Below are 23651 nucleotides of genomic sequence, written 5' to 3' on the forward strand. Positions count from 1 at the left end.
CGTACATGTAAGAAAGATACTCTAGCTAGTAATTAATCTACCTTATCACTTTCTATATATTATACTATTGTGTTGTTGAGTTATATGGCTTGAGAGGTGCGCAAAGTTGGTGGGGTGCGTCACTCGCTTGTACGCGTCACTCGCTTGTAAACTACGTTACACACCATCTACCGCATGCGGTGCCGCACTCGAAGCGTCATGCATGCATGTAGAGTGTAGGATACCCACAACAGCATAGCCTTTTGAGTCGTCGAACCATGCTCATGCTCAATCATTTTGGTTATTCCATCCAATCAGATTGTGTCTTTCGTATAGCAGTAAAACTCTACCTGCATCATTTCACCATATCACATCACACTGTGGCTCGTGAAAAAAAAAGAATCCCCACACCACTTTGGTAAATCCGCTTATCCCTCCCCCTCCAATCATACATACCTCCTCCCGAATAAAAAAAAGCTGACTGGCGCGTATCTCCGCCTTCCCTTCCCTTCTTGTTTCCTTCTATCGCTTCACATGTCTTTTATTGGGGCGAGAAACTGCCAGCGTGGCGCCTTTTAGCTTCGACGTACGAGAGACCTAGCTTCGTGGCGCAAAACGCCATCGCCCGCGCACGCGGACATCTGACATCCGGCATGTCTGTGTGTGTGTGTGTGGCAAGTGCGGGATCCAAATTTGGACGCACGCATGCATGCCTAAATGCAGTGTAGCTGTAGCTGCAGATATGTGGTCTAGCGAGTAAGGCGGGTGATTTGGCGTTGGAGTGGCCAGCATGTAGTGTAGTGTAGTGAACTAGGAGGGAAGGAGGGTTTTTTGATGACTAGATACTTAAGTGGTGTGAGATATGAGTGCTGATTAAGTCTTGGACTATGGATAGGCATGCAAGTTGAGATGTCTACTTGGTCAATCGTTCATTTGTATTACGGAAAGGAAATCACTTGACTGCGTGACAATCAAGTTGTTGTCTTTCTCAAAGGCAACAATGGAGATAACAACCACGCAAAAAATACTTTCAAGCACTCAAACAACCCGCGACAACACCATTACAGAAAACTATTGCAAAGAAAAAAAAAGGCCGTTAGATCTAGACTCAACATTCATCAATCTATCAGAATCAGAGCCATTTTACCCCGCATACACAATACACGAACCGTTCCACGGAGCAAAAAAATTATGTAGTCCGCGGAACACAGTTACCAGTACCAAGAAACCATGCATTCCCATGAATAATAGCTTCGTATTATGTCTCAGCCCAATTTATCTCTACCTTTTTTTTTTCAACGGGAGAAACAACAAAAATAGAAATCAAGAGAGCTTCTCTCTTTTTTTGCCACCAAAATCTTGGTGGAAGGGGAAGGGAAGGGGGGGTTTCCCTTTTGTTCATTCCGAGTCTCAGAAATATATTAAAAGGGGGAGGTTTCGAACAAATACTGGAGAAGTCTTGAAAAGGAGAATGAGATACTTTCTTTCTTCTTTTTTTTTGATCCTTGAAAGCTTTTTTTTCTGTGTATGTAGAGGAAGCTGCGGTTTTCTATATATGTATATTGCCGGATGAACATGAATAGCTTGGTAGTCATCGTCTTTCGTTATGAGAAAGGGAGGAGAGAGAAAAACGACCCTTAGGAGCTGATTTTTTCTTCATCTTCTTTCGCAGAGGAATTTTTTTCAAATAGGGAGATAAGGAATCATCAGGCACTGTAAGTGGTATTCGTCTCTTTTGTATCACTAAACAGTTAAACTCCCTCCTTACCTATTCAAAGGTAAATCCAATTCAAGACCGTATTATCCCATGTTCGCTCTCATGACAGTCCTGTGTTGGTACTTTCCATCTCTAGTACCTTACTATACATCCATCTAAACCTAGCACTTCTCCTCTCGCCGGAAGCCTTTACATCCCACTTACCACCGCCTTTCCTATTCCTACACCCCAAGTATGTTTCTTCTTTTCTTCTGTTTTAGGTAGAGGGTGACACAATAGTATCAAGGAAAGCTAACACAAGTGCCCACGTAAACAAGATCAAAGTATCCAACATAATATTTCTTGCCTTTTAGTACATACCATTTCAAAAAGAAATCCAGTAGAAACTACAATAGAAAGATACCTAAACCTAGTTCTTGCAATTTCTGATATAAGTGCTTACACATCAAGTCATTCCTCCCCCTTTCCCAAGAAACAATAATCGGATATGATAGATGCGGAATATTAAAAAAAAAGAATATACACCCTGTTGAGCGGATATTAGTCCTTACAAGTAAGAGGTTGGGATTCATAACCTCAGATAGAGAGAAGGGGGGGGTATTTTATGCAGTGGAGTGACGTTCTTATGAGGAATATAAACACAGCCACAGTGTCTAATCTGCTGCCCTTCAAACATTATTATAACATTGTAATACAGTAGAATTTACTTCAAGAGGCGGTTAAGTACGTAATCTTTACTACTTGTAGTCGATCGAGTTGCAGAAGTAAAGGATAGAAGGGGTAAATGTGGTTGCGTGTGTGCATGTATATATGTATGTGTGTGTGTCTCATAGGAAATTAGGATTCATTAGCTAACTTCCTCCTCAAGTCCAGATATCTAAGAATGTTTTTCTTATATCAAAAATCAAGTCCACACAGAAAACAATTGCATATGTATTTTTTTCTCGTCGCTTTATTGAATTCATGATATTCAAGCGGGGAAAAAAGGGTATAAATTGACAAAGACAATATCAGTCACAAGATATAAAATCATTATTCACACACCGATTACCCAAAGATCACACAACGATGATATATCAAGATCAGAAGAAGAAGAAGTCGTTCATGCAATTAATTCATTCCCCCCGCTAGTAGCCCATCAATAAAGGGGAAGCCGATTATTCAGGGTCTCAGATTCCAAAGTCCGAGGCACCCATGGCTTCGCATAAGGCATGAATGTAGCGCCATTCCATACATAGAGAATTCCCAAACGCAAAAAGGGAGGCGGCGGTGCCTGGCAGGATGATTTGACATAACAGTGACTGTTGGACACATAGCGCATACCGTCTTCCTAGTACGGGAGCCTGAAGAGTGTGCGCTGTGATGTCACGTATGTGGTCCCATTCCACAGGTGTAAACAACCTTCATACTTGTATGCGTCTTGTTTAGATTGGTAATGTGGTATCTTGCTGCAACATGCAGTTGCAAATAAAACGCGGGGATTCTCCTTTACCACCCAGTTTCCGCGTGTGCATCGAGGTGCCAACTCATATTCATATGGATTCATACTGTCTAGGAGTACGCATTGCTGCTAGTAGGCGTTCTGAGGTACTTGGTAGCCGCCACCCATCTGAGCCTGCTGTGCCTGGGCATGTGCCTGGGCTTGCATCTGGGCGACTTCTTGTTGACGTTGCGGCAAGTCGTTGAACCATGGGTGCTGAAGGGCATTCGCGGCAGATATGCGCATCTCTGGTCGGAGTTGAAGCATACTGTTGAGCAGGTTAAGCCCAACCTGGTCGACTTGTGGCAGGATAAGGCGCAGATCCTGGGTGTGGTAGACGGGGAAGTTGTTCTTGTACTCGGGCAGCTGTGAAATTCCTGGCCATGAGCGTTCAGACGGCGTGCCCATTAGTCGGAAGATCTTTTGGACCTGGTCTTCGTTGGTAGTTCCTGGGAAGAGGGGTCGGCCCGTGTACATCTCGGCCATGATGCAGCCAGCTGACCAAATGTCGATGCTCGTGTTATAGGTGCGACTGCCGAGCAGGACATCGGGAGCACGGTACCATAGGGTCACGACCTCGTTGGAGAAGGTGTTGACTGGAATTCCAAAAGCGCGGGCAAGACCAAAGTCGGCCAGCTTCAACTGTCCGCGGTTGTTGATCAGCAGGTTCTGAGGCTTTAGATCGCGGTGGAGAACGCGGGCCTCGTGGCAAAAGGCAATTCCCTTGAGCAGCTGGTACATGAACGACTTGATGGTGGCTGGATCGAGAGCACCTCGGTCGCCGCGTGAGTCCATGTACCTCTTGAGATCCTTGTCCATGAATTCAAAGACAAGCATGAGTTTGTTCTCGGTGTGTATGACATCGTGCAGCAGGACAATGTTCTCGTGGCGCAGCTCCTTCATGAGGGAGATTTCACGAATAGCCGTCGAGGGCGTGCCCTCCTCTGAGTCGAGGTGAATCTCCTTGAGGGCGACGAGCTCGCCCGTCTGGCGGTTGCGGCCTTTGAAGACCTGGGCGAGTTAGCATAGGCGTCCGAGAGCGGGGGGGACCGCATGGTATAGTGGCGGCCTACCGTGGCATAGGTGCCCTCTCCAAGCTTCTCAAGCTGCTGGAAGGAGCTGGGGTGTCTTCGGTTATCCATAGTGGGCACGATGGGCGTAGTGTCGCCGTTGGCGTCACCGTCGCCGAGGTTGCGGACGCTGATGGACGAGTCTGTGCGGTGCGGGGGGACGAGAGTGCCTGCGTGGACGGGGTGGAGGCTGCCCGGAGGCGCTCGCGATGTAAACTTGGGGTCCCAGAGGATGGCCGAGGCCGTTGTCAGTTGGCTGGCAATGCGCAGTGGCGAAGAAGAGCGAGAGGAGCGGGCAGCGTCGGGGGCTGGGGCTGGAGGAGCCGTCTTGACAGTATGCAGCAGGTGTGGGGAGAAAAAAGAAGACAGGACGCAGATAAGGATGAGCGGCGAGAGCTGCTAAAGAAGGGCCGGAAGACGATAACAACAGCGAGAGAAATTCGTCTTTACTATTGGAATACAGTGACACGACTCGATGCAGCAAACGCGACGGGGACTGGTGGGGCACAGATGACACCAAGAATATACAGCCGCTGAAGAGGGCGCCTACTCCGCCTCTCAACTGCCGCCTCTGCATCGCCCTTACTTCAACATCATCGCCAGGGCAGGCGGCAAGCTATTATTGTCTCTGTGAATAGCTGATGCAAACCACATAGTACTTCATATTGTAATGCTATTCGTCATTGGCACGAATCCACCATTGGGGCAGACCGACACTCTAATTGCCACGTGACTCATCAAACATCACCCTCAAGCTACTGACCCCCTATCTTGCTCTTCACCCACTCGGGCACCGCTGGCCGCTTCTCCCAGCCTGCCTTCCAGCTCTCCCTCCATCCTTCCTTGCTCGCTGGCATCGCAAATACAGCAGTGATGAACCATACAGTCTCGTCCTTTTTGATATCCTTTTGCACAATCGGCAGCACAGTCCTGCTCTCGACAAGATTTGAGTTGGCGTCTGACAAAATGACACTGCCTTGTCGGTTCTGCTGATATAGATCCACGATGCCCACAGCGCCCGTACGAGGCGAGGCTGCGAAAGCAGATGTGTCATCTGAAGCACCGCCCTCTGGTATCGAAGCATCAAGTGTGCGAAGTGTGCCGTTCCATTCCGTCAAAAGACGGCCATCGGACTCCCTCGCACCATACACAGCCCATGCTCCCTCTGCACTCTTGATATCCCGCCCTGACGTCACCCGATGCACCCTCAAATGCCAGTTTGGCGTCTCTTCGGCTGGCGGGATCAAACACGTCGAAACCTCAACATCGGGCCAAGGCTTCATGCTGCTAACCAACACCGGGACCCCGTCTATGTTCTCAATCTGAGAGTCTCCATTCAGTGCCCTTCTCATCTTCCAAAGCTCACCACCATCGTCAGAAAAGGCAATTTGTGACTCTGGTACGAATTGCTCCAGTTCTTGGTAGCCCGTCGACACGGAGTATGCAAAGGCTGCGCTATAGGCAAACTTGCCGTACTTGGCGTTGCTGTTCTTAATGGCGTAGTGGCACGACTGTCCGCTTGAAAGCAGGAAAGTGTGACCTCCAGACCGGCACACAATCTGACGAGGGTGTGGGAGGGGACGCACCACGCGTGTATTGGCAAATGGATGCGGTTCCTCCTTTGCACTCCAAAACGGGTGAGATTCTGGCACGGCCAGACAGGCAAAGGCGAGCATGCACCAATAAGGCGATTGAGGCGAGTTGTAGTTCTCAGCCAGGTAGTAGTTGGGGTACGAGTAGCCAACAGTGAGCATGCCGTTGGATTGGAAAATGTCGTGCTGGGTTGTCCACCACCGTAGGTTTCTCAACCAGATACCTTTGACTACGCCCCAGCTAAGGGGCTCGGGCAGTTCGAGGTCAGCGAACGCAATCGCGCCCCAGAAGGCCACCATGGCCCAGCGGTATGTCAGTGAGCGACCAAACGTAATGGCACGACCTTCTGGGTCGAAAAAGTGTACAAAGTCGAGAGCAAACATGCGGGCCCGCTTCTTGTACTCTTCAGCCTGCTCGGGGTCGATGTCTGCAGCCAGTTTCGAATAGAGAAGCTGTAGATACTGAATCGCAAAGGAGCTCGAGTAATAATCCATCTGACGATATGTATCGGGACCATCGTTTGACCAGCCATCGCCACGATAGTACGTATTCAGCTGCTTGATATCCTTTTCCAGCTGCGATTTCGACCACTGAGCGCCATTCCTCTCAAGTCCTAGGTTGGCAAAGACGCGGAACCAAAGCCTATCAAACGTCTCAACATCAATTGCAGTCACAAAATAATCACCAACATGGATATACAAACAAAAACAATCGGGTCATCGTACCAGTTCGTATCCGGCATCTTCTTATCATTCATACTCCCCAACCACGTCTCGACATTCTTCTTCTGCCGCTCCGTCAACGGCTCCCAAAACTCTTTGTTCGCAACTGCCAGCGTAAACCCAATCGGACACGCCTCCACCATGCGCTGATCGGTATCCTCCATGTAGCCCCAGAACTCCGGGCTCTCAGGATCAGTCCCGGAAATCAGGCCTTGGACAAACTTGTCGGTGGCAGCGTACTTGCTGCCTCCAGCTAGTAGTGGCGCGAGACCCCATAGCGGACGCGCAAAGCCCTCGACCTGAGCACCTGTCTCGTCAAAGCGCGTGCCGGTACTGCCTACCCTGATCAAAGCATTTTGCGGCGAGAATCCGGGGACAAGGGGGTCGAGGAGAGATGCTACAGCGTCGACGACATCATTGCGTAACTTGAAGGGATTCGTGGAGAAAGGATGGAGGTCAAAGGCCCGGTTATTGTTTGCCGTTGTGGCGCTCATTCTTCCGTCGCTATTTTATTGTTTGTTTGTTTTTCTCCGTGTTCTACAGTGTAAGATGTAAAGACTGGGCACACGTGCTTTCCTTCCTCTTCTTCTTTCTTCCGCTTCCGTAAGTGGCTGGTACCTTTTGGTTCAAGGCCTAGACAGCTTGGGAGCTTTCGGCAAGGACGGGACACCAATGTCAGCGGCGAGTGGTGCAAACGTGCGTTGGAACGAGGCTTGGGTACAACGACCGCCCTTTGCACGGGTGCAAGAATGATGCGCTTGACTCAGATTCAAGTCGTTTGATCTTCTTGGCTGTAAGTATACAGACAAGATTACCGTGAGCTATGCTGATGTCAGGCTGGCTGCCGTGTGGAAAATGTACCCGCAATGCCCAGAAACAACCAAGACGGCAGAATATGCGAGCCGCGGATTGGGCGCGATAAGGCAAGAAAGCTTGTTTTGGACGCACCTGTCAAACGAAGATATTGATGTGTATGTGGCGTGCCGCAACCAAATGCCGCGGTATTGCTTTCGTTGGGACTTGGAGGGGTTTACGTGAAAGCGCATTCAGAGAGCAGCAGCAGTATTCATACTAATTATTGACTTACGTGGTACACGTATGCTGGGAAGAGATAACCTCGGGAACCTCGCACGAACATTGTCACGAAGTGTACTCTTACTTTTGCCTAAACAGCCTGAAGAGCCCATCGTTCCTGCTCCGAATGCGGCAAAGGCGGGGGGAAGGAATCCAAGCCAATAAAATCATGTTTGCTGTTGAAGAGCACCAAAAAGTGTACAACACAGAGGACAAGCATGCTTTTATTCGCCGCTGACGTGACATAGAGGCTGCTTACGATTACGAAAGCCTGGGGATTGCTTCCGCTCATGTATTTCATTCGTTACCTTTGTAGTAGTAATACTAGTGTCTATCTGACACATGTGCAATTTGCAAACTGACATTACTAGTAGCAATCCAAGAAGAAGAAAAAGTCAAAAATAAACTTTCGTAGCAGCTAGTGGACGCTCAGCTTTCCATTTTTTTTTCCTCCGACAGAACGCCTCTTTTTTCTCCACGATCCTTTCCCCCACCATGGAGGGATTGACGATATAATTCCCCACCATACACAGAGTTCACAGCCCTCACGCATTCAACCCCACACTATGCTCTGCGTGGCGACGAACGCATCACGTGTCGGTGTGATCGCGGAGCGTTCGTCGCTCCAATACGCGGATTAATATGGGCAAAGGAACCGTAGCGTCTTCTGCAAGCGGGGGTCAGGTTTGAGCGCCTCGAACACGGCAAGGGGGGGAGCGGGACACGGCCACCTCGACCCCAGCCTTTGAGATTAGTGGGGAATCTTCACCCCCGGATTGTCTTTTCCACTAGTAGTAGATGTGCAGCGACGTCTTGGCATTCGGTGTCCGATGATGAGTAGTAGTAGTCTGATTCCGCAAGCCGCCCATCCACCCGGTTGTGTGTGTGAGTGGGCAGAGGAAGGGAAGTGCAGTATGGGGGCTTGGCAGGTTCCAAGACGGACATTCACTTCCTCCACTAATCCCACTGCAAGCTTTCCGCCGTGCCAAGTGCTAAGCATCACCGTGCGTCCTCAATTTGGAGTGATTGCACGGCAGCTCGATGATGCTTAAGCTTATTCGCCCAGACGACACCAATGCAGCTTTGGTCCCTCGCCTTGCCTACTCGGTCTCTAGGTTGGAGGGAGAATATGGGATATCGGTTAGAAGGGAGCGTGGAGGTGTCGCTCGTGTTGGGCCATCATGGGATCCGGTCCTGGGGGAGGGACCAGCAGTCTGGGGTTCCTACAGTTAGCCTGAGGTTTGTGCCCTATGGACCAACGGGCGCGCCCCCCGCCCAAGAGGAAGGATTTCTGCACAAAGCCCGCGGCGTCTTGCAACGCTGTTCTTACCCCGGTGTTGAGGAGCGAGCTAACGATGCCAGGATAGCGCATGGACCGCATATCCTGTGCTGGTTTATATAGTGAGGCCATGCACGCATCCCACCGGGGGTTTTCTTGATCGTTCACCCTGTGCTGTGGAGACTTTGCTGATCTCCTCTTGACCTCTTGCCGGCCTCGTTTGCGTTGAACGTCTTGGGTCAGGATAGAGTGTGGGTTGATAAGATCGAAACGTCTATATCACCATCTGCCCTGATTGACGACCGTTGCACACCAACATCATCCATCTATCATGGATCCATCCGACACTCCCCCATCGGCGGGCGCCAGGTTCATCCGCATGATTGTCAAGAACGACTCCATCAAGTCTGATCCCCATCAGATCTACGGATGGCGTGCCTTTGCCATGGCGGGCTCTGCCTGCTTCGGTGGCATGTTGTTTGGTTTCGATATTGGAACAATTGGAGGTGTGCTTGAATTAAAGGAATTCCAACAGTACGTTGCCATCCTCGACAATACTCACGTTCTTGGTGACGTCGAAAAGGCTAACATGGATGAATAGTAAGTACAAGATTGAGGGTCTCGACAAAGTCGGCAAGGCCAACTTAAGCGCCAACATTGCTTCGACCCTTCAAGCTGGATGTTTCCTCGGTTGCTTTATCGCCTCCTGGGCCGCTGACCGCTGGGGTCGTAAGCTTGCACTCCAAGCAGCTGGTCTCATCACCATTGTCGGTTGCGTAATCCAAGCCGTTGCCTCGGGTTCCCTCGCAGCCATGTACGTGGGCCGCTTCATCGCTGGTCTCGGTGTCGGAGGCGCATCCATGGTTGTCCCCCTATACATTTCTGAAAACGCTCCTCGTGGTATCCGTGGAGGTCTTACCGGTCTCTACCAGCTCTTCATTGCCACTGGAATCTCGCTCGCTTTCTGGGTAAACTATGGATCGCTCCTGCACCTCTCCGGCGGCGCCCAAGTCTACATTGTCCCGCTCGCCATGCAAGCACTTCCCGCCGTCCTCCTCGTCGGCTGCATGGCCATGAACAAAGAATCCCCTCGTTTCCTCGCCAAGCAAGATAAGTGGGAACAAGCCACCACTGTCCTAGCACGCGTCCGCAACCTACCTCTCTCGCACCCTTACGTCCAGGACGAAATCAAGGACATTTCCGATCAGCTCGAGCACGAGCGCATGCTGATTGCCGGAGCAACCATGAAGGATCTCCTCAAGGAAATGTTTACCATCCCCGGTAACCGCAAACGCGCTCTCATTTCTATTGGTTTGATGGTATGTCAGCAGATGACTGGAACCAATGCAATTAACTACTATGCTCCGCAAATCTTCAAGGCGCTTGGTCTCGAGGGTAACGAGAACAAGCTCTTCGCTACGGGCATCTACGGCATAGTCAAGATGGTTGGATGTCTCGCCTTCCTCATCTTCGCCGCTGACTCGCTTGGCCGCCGTCGCTCGCTTCTCTGGACTTCGATTGCTCAGGGTATGGCCATGTTCTACATTGGTCTCTACATGCGCATTGACCCGCCCGTCGCTGGCCAGTCTGTCCCTGGTGCTGGGTACTTCGCGCTTGTCTGCGTCTTCCTTTACGCCTGCTTCTTCCAGTTCGGTTGGGGCCCCGTGTGCTGGATTTATGTCTCTGAGATCCCTACTGCTCGTCTCCGATCGCTCAATGTGGCTATTGCTGCTGCTGTCCAATGGCTATTCAACTTTGTTGTTGCTCGTGCTACGCCTAACATGATTGCTACCATGGGCGAGGGTGGCTATGGGTACGTCTTCCCCTTCTGTTGTTACAAATTGTTCCTGTGCTAACCCGATTGCCAGATGCTTCCTTCTCTACGGGTCCTTCTGTTTCAGCATGTTTCTATTCGTATGGTTCTTCGTGCCTGAGACCAAGGGATTGTCGCTCGAGAAGATGGACGACTTGTTTGGTGTTACGGAGCTGGTCAAGAACATGGAGGCCGATGGCGAGCGCCACATGCGTAGCTCGATGGACAAGAGCTCTGCCATTGTCCAAGAAGAGAAGGTCCAGCGATAAACGGATGGACGTATGATTGATGTTTAATGAGTGTTTCGAGTTTGAAGCATTGTTTGGTTATCGCTGTTCGGCATAAGGATATAACGATTAAGTTATTAGCATCATGCTACTCTTTGCAAAAATAGCTCCATGCTGCTTGGGCACCTCATGAAATTTTACTGATATGCTTTAGAGACTCACGGTGGGCCAAAAAGACAGCGTGAAGATTGCAAAAAAAAAGATATGTTGGAAGTGCACTTCATGTACACTTGAACGATACAAGCTAGATGATGAACTCAGCCTAACATCATGTTCAAAATATAACAAAAAACTCGTTAACTCCGAATACGTCCTCCTAGAGAGACAGCATCAAGGGCATCCGTACCCAAGGAGAAAAATGTGCAAGCAGCGCTTAAGCAATGTCCTTTGCGGGATTCTCGTCCTCGTCGAGAATGCCCTTCTTGACCAGCTCTTCTGGACTTGGTCTGTTCTGGAGGCCCTTCTCCAGGCTATCAGCCCGCATGTGCATTTCAAGCTCCTTCTGGTGGCCCTGGAGGGCAGGCGCTGCTGTCGAGTTGGGCAGAATGTTGCGGTCGACGAGCTCGGCTCGCTCGGGACGGGCATTGAGGCCGCGCTTGAGGTTGTCTGTTGCGCGCTGTCGCTCGAGCTCGAGAGCCTTGGCTTGGAGGGCGCTGTAGAGCAGGCGCATGTTAGCTACTATGTCAAAGCGCAATTGAGCTTGGCGTGGAATAGTGGGGATCTAGGCGTAGATGCGGGGAGATGCATACGGAGCTGTTGTGGTGTCTAGCAGAATGTGCCTGTTCTTGAGGTCCTGGGGTTCCGGACGGTGCTGCAGGTGCTTCTCCAGACTATTGCGCCTTTCCGAGGAGCGAACAGGCGAGATGGACGTCTCGTCGATAAAGTCGGTGTTCTCGGATGCCATGATGGTGGTGATGGTGGTGATGGTGATGATGATGTCAGAGTGACTAGCGACTTTCAAGTGGTGGGGAGTTGTGGGTAAGCTGGTGGTGTGACGGTGAATAGTATGGGCAGTGGGGAATGCAGGTGTAGGCGATCAAAAGACTCTGCAGCTGTCGGGGTACTTAAAAGGGGAGCTCGCAGGCAAACCATAAGAGAGGGGAGAGGTAGCTTGCTGCCCGCGGCCTTGGTTGCGGGGCAGCCGCCTGCTTGACCCCTGCATATCCACAACGCCCAAGACCAGTGCCAGGGTCAGGCGCCTACCGTCATCTTGCGTCGAGTGAGACTGAGACCACCGTGGTGCCATCCCACCGCCGACGTGATCTTCGCTGTGGCTGACTGCGGCCATGCCCGTGCACTGAGGCAATGGAGATTGCATGCGCATGCGACTTGGTCTTTTGCTTTTGAGGCACTCAGTTTCGACAAGTGACGTGGGGGGGCCAGTATGCGCATGCATCAGGCACTATGTTTGGGGACGGCTTCTGATCAACACTCGTAATGCGCATGGCACATGTAACAGGCTAGCCGGCATCCACATGCCGCTCTCTGTTTCGACTTGCCTTGACGCGGGAGAAAATAGAAACACTGCCTTCTGACACCAAACCCAAGGAAATTAAGAAGAAGAAAAGAAATCAATGCTCTTACGCAGTCTCTAGCTTCCCATGCACACATGTCTGTAACGCCTGTAACCACTTGCTAGACGCCCTGTGCAATGCTCAGGCAGCATCTTGTTGTTGTGTCTGACTAACCATCCATGTCTCTGCTGCCTGGGACCAGACCATTACTTGGGGCAAGCTTACAGCAACGTGTTTTGCTAGAATCACATGCTCAACCCCATATCCGTAGTATGGCAACAACAATGGCAGCGTAGAGATCACCCTCAAGTCAAAGCAGCATCGGCCACAGGACATCAGACCAAATCATTTTCTCATTAAATATGGACAGACCACGCTATAAACTACCCGTCCCATGATTATCCGCGAGCCTCCGACTCCGCTGACGACAGGCTTGACTACTGAAGAGAGATGCTATCGAAAACAATATGAAGAGGAACATGTACCGCCAAGCTATTTTTTGCATCATCGAATCTGGTTCAGGTCCTCATGAACTTGCACTTGAGGCGAACCACGCTTGTCTAGACAATCTTATGCGAGTTGCTTGAAGTATCTAGGATTGACAGCACACACTTAGGCACCGTCGTCCTCACCGATGCGGATGGCACCATCACGGCTGAGGCCGTTGGCCCAGAAGCCGTTGAGCTCAGCATCGCTCTCGCGCATGTTGGCGTGGACAATGAGAAGCCAAGCACCGAAGACAGCCTTGGCGAGAACGTCGAGAATGGCGTAGGCAATGATCTCAGTATCAACGCTGACCTTGCGGGCACCGTCGGCAATACCCCAGACACTGTGTAGTATTAGTATGAAGCGGGGTGCATGAGCAGGACAGTAGATACTTACATGGGGTAGGCAGTCCAGAGAATGGCGGTGTAGACAGAGATGGAAACAAAGAAGCCGCGGAGCTTCTCACCCTTGGCGTTGGCATTGGCTCCACCGTTGAGACCCAGGTGCCAGAAGACAAAGATGAAGGAAATGCAAGAGATGGTGTACCAGCCCCACTTCTGAGGAGTGTCCTCGGAGCCGAAAGCAGCGAAGAGACCGGTCAGAACCATGAAGATATCAGCAACAATCATCATGATCAAGTGTCCACCAGCCATGCCAGCAAGGAGACCGAGATCGAGGAGCAGGAGAGGAGTAGTGATGGTCCAGTCGACGTAACGGGCCCAGTAGACCTCACGGTAGGTGGTGGTGAAGGTGTCGGGAACGTGGTCGTGCTGCTCACGCTCGACAATCTTGGTCAGAGCAACACCGTGGGCGGTGGCCATGGCGAAGTATGAGAGGGCAGCAGTCAGGGTGATGATGGTGGTGACGACATGGTAGAGACGCTTGTTCTGTTGCATGTGTTAGACGTGAAGTTGGCGAGAATTGAGTCTGTAGCTCTGTAGTACTCCCCCCAATTGCTATGTTGTAAGGCAATCGAGGTCGTACGAGGCTGGTCTGACGGATTGCAACGTACCAAGGGGACGTTCCATGACATGAGAGTGAAAGCACCAGAAGCAATCAACATGATGGCAAAGACAACCCACAGGACTTTCTGTCCAGCATCACCGGCAACCTGGTAGATAGGCTCGCTTCCAGGAATGACGGAGGGGATGGGTGCAACAGAGGCAGCAGCTGGAAGGGCTGCTGTCTGCAGGACTTCCTCAAACTTGTCGACGATCATGATCGACGATGTTCTTGGTCGTTGGGGGTTGGATTGGAATTGGACAAATTCACAGAAACCTGTCTGTGGTGGAGGATGGCCGGGAGGTGAGAGGAGGGTGGAAGTGAGTAAGGGCAAGAGATGAGGCAGAGTTATAAAGAGGAGAAGGCAGGCAGCTACACGGTCACCTGTTGGAGCTGCGGCAGAAGCTGTCCAAATCGGGAGTCGAGACGTCATCGCCCCTCACGGTGGGCCGCTACGATTGGTTCCCGCTCTGTGCGGGTTATGTGCACAGGGATGCGCAAACACCAGCCTTGCATCTCTACGTTTGGCATGAGGGGCTGGCAGGCAAAGACGCTCGTCCGGCTAGCAGTGGTACGTAAGTAGGTAGTGCTTGACACGTTATCGAGCCATTGGCAAGACACCACCCGCCAGCTGCCTCTACAGCTGCCACAACATGGCCAGACAGCTGCAGCCGCCAGCTTACCCTCTCCTCCCGTCTCACTCGCCCACGCCGCAGCCAAAGTAAGTATACTTTGGTACATCATCGATGCAGCATGCCGCCAAGCAGCGCAGCCATGTTACCCCACAACGCATTGTCTGTGCAAGCCATTCCATCGGTTGCCCGGGCGTCTGTGTCCATGCCCCCTCACGAAACCGGTTTCATGTACCGCCGATGGGGATTAACTTTTCGATGAGCCTGCGTACTCTGTCTTGCCAATCGTCTCAACACCCGCTCTCGATCGCCTCGATGCTTCCTTGTGCCCTGCCATCGCCGCTCAAGTGCCGTCGTTGTGACTTGCAAGGCCTGTCCTGGCCCTCAGCCTATTAGTCGTCGCAATCCCCGCAGTCTTCCCCGACTGCCAATGTACTCTTACTGCTCCTTGCGCTGCCTCGACGTGGTGTGATTTGCTCGATACTCCATGTACATTGTGTACATGTGAGCGCTACTCAACCAGAAGCGCCGAGCAGGCTCCGAAATGCGGGTACCCTGGTGTACCATCAACCTCATCCCATCTGCATCCCATCTTACCCTAGACCTCGAACCATCTGCACACCCACCCGCCAGACTCCGGTCTTTCCGACAATGCCGCAAATAAAAAGGAAATAAGGCTGCCGCGTAGATGCATCAAAAGAGGAGTACATTCCCACGGGGATCCCCTTTGGCCACACCGATCAATACCGGCCACAAACCGCCCATATGCATCTACATACATACATACATGCATACATACACACAGACATAGACAGACGCACCTCATCGCCATTACTATGTCCCATGTACGTGTTCGACAGTAATGTTCGCTACTGCACACTACAAACAAGCAATATGCAAACTAGCAGCATGGCGACTATTAAATAGTACTTACTGTAACGTCCTGCTGTTCGGTCCGCCTGCTCGGTGCAAGGGCCAAATGCGGGTGCGTCAGCGGAGAAGGTTCGTGAGTATAAAAATCTGTTCAAGGAGTGGGCCTGTTGAGCCATCTCCAAAAGCACAGAAAGAGCATGGTTGCTGACTAACATCGTGGCTACCGCGCTGTGGCTGGAGAGTATAGTTGCGCCACTTTCCTCAACCCCCATCTTATCAGGGTCCTTGCGCACGTTGCACCACCAGAGTTCTGACTCCCACAGTACTATGATGACTTTTTTACGTATCCTGGGAAAGATGGAGGGAAATGCGCCCATGAATTGCGTGGGAGGCTCGACGCCACTGCGGCGCATGTATGGTGTTTGAATGACATTCTTCTCCTTAGCGGCCCATCAAGGTCCTCACATTTGCGTACTTACGGTATTGTGGTCCGCCTCGGTGCTGCATTTCTCCAGCTATCAAGCCTCGATAAGACACCTCAAGCATCTTCGTATCGCCATCACGGTGCTTGGTTTTCCAACCAGAATTTATATATAGTGCTTGTCGCTTCCAAAGACTGACAAGATATACATTGCCGAGCCATTACCGAGCCTTGGTGCAAAGTCAAGCTCATCTACGGCTTCCTTATTGGACCTCATCTCTCTTTCCTCGACCCTCGCGACAAGTTTTGGTCACTGGCAACCATAGTGGTCCGAGTACATCATCTTTTTCGGTGTTCTTCTCGCTTGTATAGTGTATTACACGTTCTCCGACCCATCGCTCCTAACACCCCTTTTACGTATTTGGACATCCGTATCTCAAGACTCTTTCAGCGCGCAAAACACAACACCATGTCTTCCTGCGAAGGCTCCAACGAATATGACGGGCGCATGGGCGTCCGCGTTTCGTCTATTTTCGTCATCCTTGTGACATCTACCTTTGGTTAGTTTGTCCAGAATGTTTGCAAGTCCAACAACGCTAACGACACACAGGCGCGGTTTTCCCAGTGATGGCAAAACGTAGTAGACACAAACTGGTGCCAAACTGGGTCTTCTTCATCGCAAAATACTTTGGATCCGGAGTCATCATTGCGACTGCATTCATCCACCTGCTTGCACCAGCAAATGAAGCACTAGGCAACGAATGCTTGACTGGCGTCATCACCAAGTACCCCTGGCCAGAAGGCATCGCCCTCATGACCATCTTTCTCATGTTCTTCCTCGAGCTTATGACGATGCGCTACGGCAACTTTGGCGGCGGCCACCAACACGACGCCAGCCACACTCACGCAGCCATCCCGCAATCCAAGGCCGGTAGCAACAACAGCGTGGAAGAGAGCAAAAGCCACGACATTGAAGCCGCCGCTCGCAACCCCAGCATCCGTGGCAACGATCATCTCGGCCACCAGCGCCAACACAATGCCAGCGGCGAGTACAAATCCGACGACCACGAGCACCACGGCTTCGTCGCCAACGACTACGCCGCCCAGCTCACAGCCGTCTTCATCCTCGAATTCGGCGTCATTTTCCACTCCATCTTCATCGGACTCACCCTCGCTGTCGCTGGCGACGAATTCACCACGCTCTACATTGTGCTCGTCTTCCACCAAATGTTCGAGGGCCTCGGTTTGGGCGCCCGCCTCGCCGAAGTCTCCTGGCCCGCGTCCAAGCGCTGGACCCCGTACTTTCTCGGCATCGGCTACGGGCTCTCCACCCCGATTGCCATTGCCATTGGCCTGGGTGTTCGTCAGTCGTTTGCCCCAGAGTCCCGTACTACGCTTCTCTCCAACGGTATCTTTGATTCCATCAGTGCCGGTATCTTGATCTATACCGGTCTCGTGGAGCTTATGGCGCATGAGTTCATGTTTAGCCCGTACATGCAGAATGGGCCTGTTAGCCGAACCCTCAAGGCGTTTGGACTTATGACGCTTGGTGCTGGTGAGTTTTTTTTTGTTTTTTTAACATTCTTTCAATCTTCAAGCACGGCAGTTTTACTAATATGTTTCTCAACTAGGTTTGATGGCTCTACTCGGTTACTGGGCTTAGATGATGTACTTTGATCGGCTCGTTTCATTATTGTTATTGTTCTTCTTTGATGGTTCAATGTCTATCGAAGACATAATTGGGTTTCCATTGGATTATTCGGGTCTTTTTTTACCTATACCCCATAGATCAGGCCAGTTACTTACACTGGTTCCATATTTCATGTGGATGTAAGATAGACGTATACTAGCTGAAAACATGGGATGAAGATGACACTACGACCCCCTAGTTGCGCACCCGTGCACCTTAGTGACATTGACTGAGGGTAGTAAACCTTGCTTGTTTCAAACATCACACATGAACACCTAATTGTCATGCACAATACTTTGTATTTCCCCAAACCTATATATATTTGCCTAAAATCAAAAATAATAAAAAATAATAATGTGAGGGGGGTTCTGAGATCCATAACAAGATCATCACTGTAGAGGAGTAAGGGGTATCATAAAACCGCAGCACACAAAGTTTCGAAGCCAAGCAAAAAAGCACGGCGAAAGGCGCGCGCCCTATTTATAGACCAAAATAATGCAACAAACAAACGAAGATGACGACGCTCGTCCTCTTCTTCGCCGCCCCCCCTTTTTTTCCTTTCTTCTTTCCCTCAATCTCCGCGTGAACATGGTCTCGAGTCTATGCTGACGTATTTTGGGTAAACGAGCAAAGGGTAGTAATGAGCAGGCCGCATTTCAGACATTAAGGCGGACGAAGAAAGACGGCCAGAGAGAAGAAGAAAATGAAAAAAAGAGAAAAGGGACCCCTACGGATCGAATTTTTTGGTCGTTCTCGAGAGACAGAATGGAAGAAGAGTAGAATAATATGCTTGGGGCGGCCGTATAAGTGCAACAGAAAAAAAAATAGCAAAACAAAGGAAACGGTCGTAGGACGTCGAAATCGCATTCGACGTGATATGCCAATTTACGCCAAGGGGGTAATACAGACCTGTATCCTTTCTAGTTGATAAACGCCAAGTTTAAATGCAACAAAAATGTAATGGGGCATGTATGCGTCTATGCGCAGTGACAAGAAGAAGAAGATAGGTAATGGATAATCAGTTTTTTTTTTCTTTCTTTACGATGCTTCCAAAGCATCAATGGAGGCGTGGAGATGCCTGATACGCTCCTCGAAGGGAGAGCCGAGTGGTGCGAGATCCTCTTGAGGCTTCAGGCTTGAGTCTCGGTATGATACCCACTGGCCAGGGAGCTTGGGACGAAACTCTTTGACGGGGCTGGTAGATTTACCTTGGCTGTCTACGCTGGAAGACGTTGCTGTGGAATCTTTGTTGCTCCGCCGGATGTGTTCGGATCCGTCAAAATGCACCCCGCTGTCACGATCAACCATGCGGTTGGTTTCTGGGAAGAATGGCGAGTCTAATGCGTCCATGGTGTTTTGCAGCGGATTCCAAGGACTCAGAAGACCCCTGGATTCCTCAGCGTCAGTGACTTCGTTGTCGTCTTCTGAAATGAGTACGCGGCCGCCTAGCTTGACATCGCTAACGTTGACTTTGTACTCCAGTGCCTTTTGACCGTCTTTGATCAGCTGCTCTGTCCACCCCAAGCATTTTCTCAAGCTCTGGTTCATCTTTTGACTGTCGTTTAGCATCTCACGATGCTTCGAGAGGTCGAGCTGGAGGCGCTTCTGATCTCGCGAACGATGCGCTTCATCCCGCTCAAGTTGAGCACTAGGACTCAATGCACTATCGTCGAGTGAAGAATCGCTGCTCTCAGGTTCTTCTTCCTCTTCTTCTTCCTCCTCCTCTTCATCTTCAGGCATTCCTTCCTCTTCGGACATATCCGAAAGATCCCCTAAACTACTAGCACCAATGGCAGAGGTCTCGTCATGCGAGCCAATGGCGTCTGCAGAAAAGTGTCCAGCTCGACTCATGCGGCGGAAGCGCCTGATCTCGGCCTTTTGCTTGCGCACCTCTTTCTCCAAGGACCTGTTGATGGCAAGAAGCGACGAGTTGCTGATTTCGAGATCCAGCACTTTTCGTTCCCTTCGTGCATTTGCTGCAAGCTCATTCATCACCTCTAGCGCACTCTTGGTGTCATTGCCTCTTGTCGGACTTTCTGATTTGGGAGAATTAAGTGGGGAGAAGGCGGTGTAGCGCGGAGAGGCTGAAGCGGGGTTGTCAGGCGGAGATGCATTGCCAGCGGCACTCTTTTCGGTATGCAGCGGGCTTGGAGTCATGGCTGGGGCCTCATGGGCCGATACCTTTCTCAGGCTGGTCACTGAGTCAATGGAGGAGAGACTGGAGCTTTTGGCATGTCCTCCTCGTTTGATCATCGACGCCGTGCTTGATCTGCGTCTGTTCACATCGGAAGCGTCTGAGGTGTTTGATCCACCGAGAATGGCCATGGGCGTGCTGCTTGTGCTCGCCGAAGTTCCTCGGCTCAACGCTGGTCTAACTTGCGAGGCTCCTTTGCGGTACGAGAGATGTGCCCAGTCCTTGGTGGGGGAGGGCGGGCGGAGAGAGGGTCCATGGGGGGCTGCAAGTGGTGGTAGTGGCTCGGGCGACGTAGCAATGGGCGGCGGGGTGAGGATGGGCGGGCGGTCTCTCGACTCAGCAATCGAGTCTGCGTGGAAGAACTTGGATTCTGAGGGTGCTCTCCCCAGGGAAGACGAGGGCGGAGACGGCACGTTGTGCGACGGACTCTCGTCTTGTCGGCCATCGGCATAAAAGAAGGTGGGCGTCTTCTTGACGGGCGCTGGGGCAGGCGCGGGTTGGTCGTGCGGGCGGGCGTCATTGGCGTGGAAGAACAAGGAGGAAGTGTCTCTCCTGGATCCAGTGTCGGATGGCGCGTAGTTGTACATGCTGACTACGGGGGCGCGGGGCGCGGGCGCGGGCGCGGCATGGCTGGTCGGTCCAGGGGTACTGCGCGGGCGTGCAGTACCTCCGCTGCTCCTTCCGACGGCGCTGTGGCTGCTGCTGATGGTGCTGTGGTGGTCGCGGTGGGGAAAGTCGACCGTAGAGCTGGGGCGAGAGTTTGTGGGCGTGGCATTGGGCGTCGTGGAAGCGCTGTCTACGCCGCCGCGCGACTTGCGTGACGAGGTGCGCGGCGTGAGCGTGGTGGAGAGGAAGGCCTTGGCCGAGGTGCCGCTGTCGGGTGCAGAGGCGGCGACATGAGGCCTTGTGGGAGCCCCGGTGGCGGTACGGGCAGTGCGTGTACTCGAGGAGCTGACGGTGGACGAGGCGGACGAGGCAACGGCCAGCCTCGGGGTCAAGGGCGTCTTCGCAGGAGCAGGTCGGGTACTGGCGAGCGTCGGCTTCAGCGGCCGTGGGTTATTGCGGTCGGTTCGTTCGATGGGCATTCTCCAGGGTGGCGGGGCTACAGTGTGGGATGGAGGCGGCTGGTGCAGAGGGAGCTCATGGCCTGCAGGCGAGGGAGGCAATGGGCGGGAGGCGGGCCTAAGGGCGGTGTTGACGATGGTTGTTGATGGTTGCCGCTAGCTGGCGTGTCGGGTGTCTACAGGGTCACGACAGCCTCAGATTTGCGTGCAAGGCCCCACTTCTACAGTGGCAGCGGGTGAGGATGTAGATTGATTGGTGTTGAGCCCATGGTCAGCCGGGCGTGAACAGCAGCAAGCAGCAAAAGAGGGGGCGTTCTGGCTCCGCTTCTGCGTCTGCGTCTGCACTGAGATGAACGACATCTGGCGGCCCTGAAAGACCCTCAAGGTTGCACACGGCGCTAGGCCCCAACCGGCACAAGCGGCCAGGCGCGTCATGGCCGCCCGACGCCCTCTCTCCTCACCTCGCGTCTTAGCGGCGCCCCCGTCCTCCGTCCTTTTCGCCCTCGCGCCAAAATGACTCCCCACTTAATATCATGAGCAATGCTGAGCGGTGCAGGGTCGGCCCCTTCACCGACACCACATCATCATCTCATCCTGCCGCTGCCCACCCCCAGCATGGCCCAGGCCCCGGCGTCCACCACGACGCCGACACCACCATGACCACTCGACCCTCCCCCGAGCCCCCGCTGCCTGCACGCACGCCCTCGACCGAGCACGAGTCTCTCAAGTACCATCTGCTCGGCCCCTCGCTCACAAAGGCAGGCCAGGACTCGGTCGACCAGGCAAAGGTCTCGGACATCATATACAACGCCTCAAAGGGCTCCAAGTTCTTCAACAATGAAGAGGCCAAGGACAAGAACCTCACAGACAAGATCGACAAGATCCTGGCCAAGAGGCGCCACCTCGAGAAGCTCGACTTGACCTCCGACGTGCGTAGAGCCGACGACTACATTGCCGAGCTGGAGCTGGGCAGGGACCTGACTCAGATTGTCGTCCATCTTGACTGCGATGCCTTCTATGCCGCCGTTGAGGAGCTTGACAGACCGGAGCTCAGGGACGTTCCTTTTGCCGTGGGAAAGGGCGTCTTGACAACGTGCAACTACCACGCGAGGAAGTTTGGTTGCCGCTCGGGAATGGCAGGCTTTGTCGCCATGAAGCTTTGTCCACAGCTTATTTGCGTGCCCATGAATTTCCAAAAGTACATGGCCAAGGCAGACGAGGTCCGTCAGGTGCTGGCGCTGTATGACCCCAACTTTGAGAGCGCCAGCTGCGACGAGGCCTATCTCAACTTCACGGAATACTGCAACGAGCATCACATGACTGCAGAGGAGGCCGTCAGCCAGATGCGTGCCGATGTCTACGAAAAGGCCAAGATTACCGTATCTGCTGGCATTGCCGCCAATGCAAAGCTTGCTAAGATTTGCTCTAATATTAACAAGCCCAACGGTCAGTTCTTGCTTCCTAGTGACAGACAGACCATCATGGAATTCATGAAGACACTGCCCACGCGAAAAGTCAACGGCATTGGCCGTGTCTTTGAACGAGAGCTAGATGCTATAGGCGTGAAGACATGCGGCGACATCTACGCCCACAGAGCGTACCTGGCAAAACTCTTTGGCCAGAAGGCGTTCCAATTCCTCATGCAATGCTATCTAGGTCTTGGACGCACTGTCATTAAGCGGGCGGAAGACTACGAGCGGAAAAGCGTTGGCACTGAAACCACTTTCAAAGAGTTGCAGTCCCCAGATGCTCTGCGCGAGAAGCTTCGTTTCGTAGCTGAAGAGCTAGAGGGCGACCTCAAGCGCACTGAGTATAAAGGTAGAACCCTCTGCATCAAGATCAAACTTCACACGTACGAACTGCATACGCGACAAACCACGCCGCCGTTTGCCGTCCACAGAGCAGAAGACTTGTACAAATATAGCCTGCCAATGCTGGAGAAGTTTATGAAGGAAATCCCAAACATGCGGTTGCGACTAATGGGTCTACGAGTCACACATATTATCAGCACCAAGAAGCCTGGAATCGACTTCTTTGGTCGTGCTGCCAAGGCATCCTCGGCCACTACCAAAAAGCCGGCGCTGAAAGAAGATGAGGAATGGGAAACCTGGCCCGAAGAGGAATTTGAAGAAGCTGCAAGACGGGAACGTAATGATGAAATGAATGAGCTCGAGAAGCTATCGCAAGAACAAGAACAACAGGACAAGGAGGCCGCCCCCAATACACAGTGGCAATGCCCCATCTGCAACATTCCACAACCCCCAGACGACGCCAGTTTCAATGCGCACATTGACTTTTGTCTTTCCAAACAAACTATCAAGGAAGTGGTCAAGTCTACGGCACCGTTGCCAGCCACAGACAAGCCATCCAGCGTGCCAAAGTCTATGTCCAAGAAAGGGAAGCGCCGGCGACCAAGGAACGACACCTTATCTTCGGAGCAGGAAGCCCGTGAGAAGAGAAGAGCTTTCTTCTCATTAGGCAATGGATGATGATGATGACGATCAAACACGAAGCATACGTAGGAAAGAACTACATCCACATATATTTTCATCGCGCACACATATGTACACCACACCTTTTTGGACTTTTTTTTTCTTCTGTACGCCAAGGACCCCCTCGCTACCCCGTGAACTAATGACCACATTACTTTTTCTTTGACCCCAATGCCAAACCACAGATAAACATGATACGATTAAAAAAAGTAACAAACAGAAAAAAAGGAAAGGGTATCCAACGTTTCACCCCCCTTCCCCCTCAAAAT

The 23651-nt window shown here is 52.0% G+C and overlaps 8 protein-coding genes across 8 annotated transcripts; 3 read left to right on the forward strand and 5 right to left on the reverse strand.

Moving 5' to 3' along the window:
* Positions 1 to 3266: 3266 nt before the first annotated feature.
* Positions 3267 to 4823, reverse strand: COCMIDRAFT_34417 (uncharacterized protein; the record flags this gene model as incomplete). The annotated part of the gene is made up of 3 exons (XM_007687214.1): positions 3267 to 4187; positions 4250 to 4560; positions 4697 to 4823. The coding sequence occupies 3 exons, from the start codon at positions 4821 to 4823 to the stop codon at positions 3267 to 3269; spliced, it is 1359 nt and encodes a 452-aa protein (XP_007685404.1).
* A 178-nt stretch (positions 4824 to 5001) lies between these two features.
* On the reverse strand, positions 5002 to 7055 carry COCMIDRAFT_88323 (uncharacterized protein; the record flags this gene model as incomplete). Its single annotated transcript, XM_007687227.1, has 2 exons — positions 5002 to 6481; positions 6565 to 7055. The coding sequence occupies 2 exons, from the start codon at positions 7053 to 7055 to the stop codon at positions 5002 to 5004; spliced, it is 1971 nt and encodes a 656-aa protein (XP_007685417.1).
* Positions 7056 to 9245: 2190 nt separating this feature from the next.
* COCMIDRAFT_88292 (uncharacterized protein) lies at positions 9246 to 10996 on the forward strand (the record flags this gene model as incomplete). Its single annotated transcript, XM_007687228.1, has 3 exons — positions 9246 to 9448; positions 9516 to 10727; positions 10783 to 10996. 3 exons carry the CDS (start codon positions 9246 to 9248, stop codon positions 10994 to 10996), a joined length of 1629 nt encoding a protein of 542 aa, XP_007685418.1.
* Positions 10997 to 11387: 391 nt separating this feature from the next.
* On the reverse strand, positions 11388 to 11918 carry COCMIDRAFT_34420 (uncharacterized protein; the record flags this gene model as incomplete). Its single annotated transcript, XM_007687215.1, has 2 exons — positions 11388 to 11667; positions 11764 to 11918. The coding sequence occupies 2 exons, from the start codon at positions 11916 to 11918 to the stop codon at positions 11388 to 11390; spliced, it is 435 nt and encodes a 144-aa protein (XP_007685405.1).
* A 1222-nt stretch (positions 11919 to 13140) lies between these two features.
* COCMIDRAFT_88494 (uncharacterized protein) lies at positions 13141 to 14233 on the reverse strand (the record flags this gene model as incomplete). The annotated part of the gene is made up of 3 exons (XM_007687229.1): positions 13141 to 13357; positions 13411 to 13901; positions 14027 to 14233. The coding sequence occupies 3 exons, from the start codon at positions 14231 to 14233 to the stop codon at positions 13141 to 13143; spliced, it is 915 nt and encodes a 304-aa protein (XP_007685419.1).
* Positions 14234 to 16411: 2178 nt separating this feature from the next.
* On the forward strand, positions 16412 to 17605 carry COCMIDRAFT_88280 (uncharacterized protein; the record flags this gene model as incomplete). The annotated part of the gene is made up of 3 exons (XM_007687230.1): positions 16412 to 16502; positions 16553 to 17497; positions 17574 to 17605. The coding sequence occupies 3 exons, from the start codon at positions 16412 to 16414 to the stop codon at positions 17603 to 17605; spliced, it is 1068 nt and encodes a 355-aa protein (XP_007685420.1).
* A 1065-nt stretch (positions 17606 to 18670) lies between these two features.
* Positions 18671 to 20911, reverse strand: COCMIDRAFT_2987 (uncharacterized protein; the record flags this gene model as incomplete). The annotated part of the gene is made up of 1 exon (XM_007687186.1): positions 18671 to 20911. The coding sequence occupies one exon, from the start codon at positions 20909 to 20911 to the stop codon at positions 18671 to 18673; it is 2241 nt and encodes a 746-aa protein (XP_007685376.1).
* A 635-nt stretch (positions 20912 to 21546) lies between these two features.
* On the forward strand, positions 21547 to 23379 carry COCMIDRAFT_34424 (uncharacterized protein; the record flags this gene model as incomplete). Its single annotated transcript, XM_007687216.1, has 1 exon — positions 21547 to 23379. One exon carries the CDS (start codon positions 21547 to 21549, stop codon positions 23377 to 23379), a length of 1833 nt encoding a protein of 610 aa, XP_007685406.1.
* Between the last annotated feature and the right edge of the window lie 272 nt (positions 23380 to 23651).

The sequence above is a fragment of the Bipolaris oryzae genome (genome assembly GCF_000523455.1).
Source record: "Bipolaris oryzae ATCC 44560 unplaced genomic scaffold scaffold_27, whole genome shotgun sequence".
NCBI classification, from domain to species: domain Eukaryota; kingdom Fungi; phylum Ascomycota; class Dothideomycetes; order Pleosporales; family Pleosporaceae; genus Bipolaris; species Bipolaris oryzae.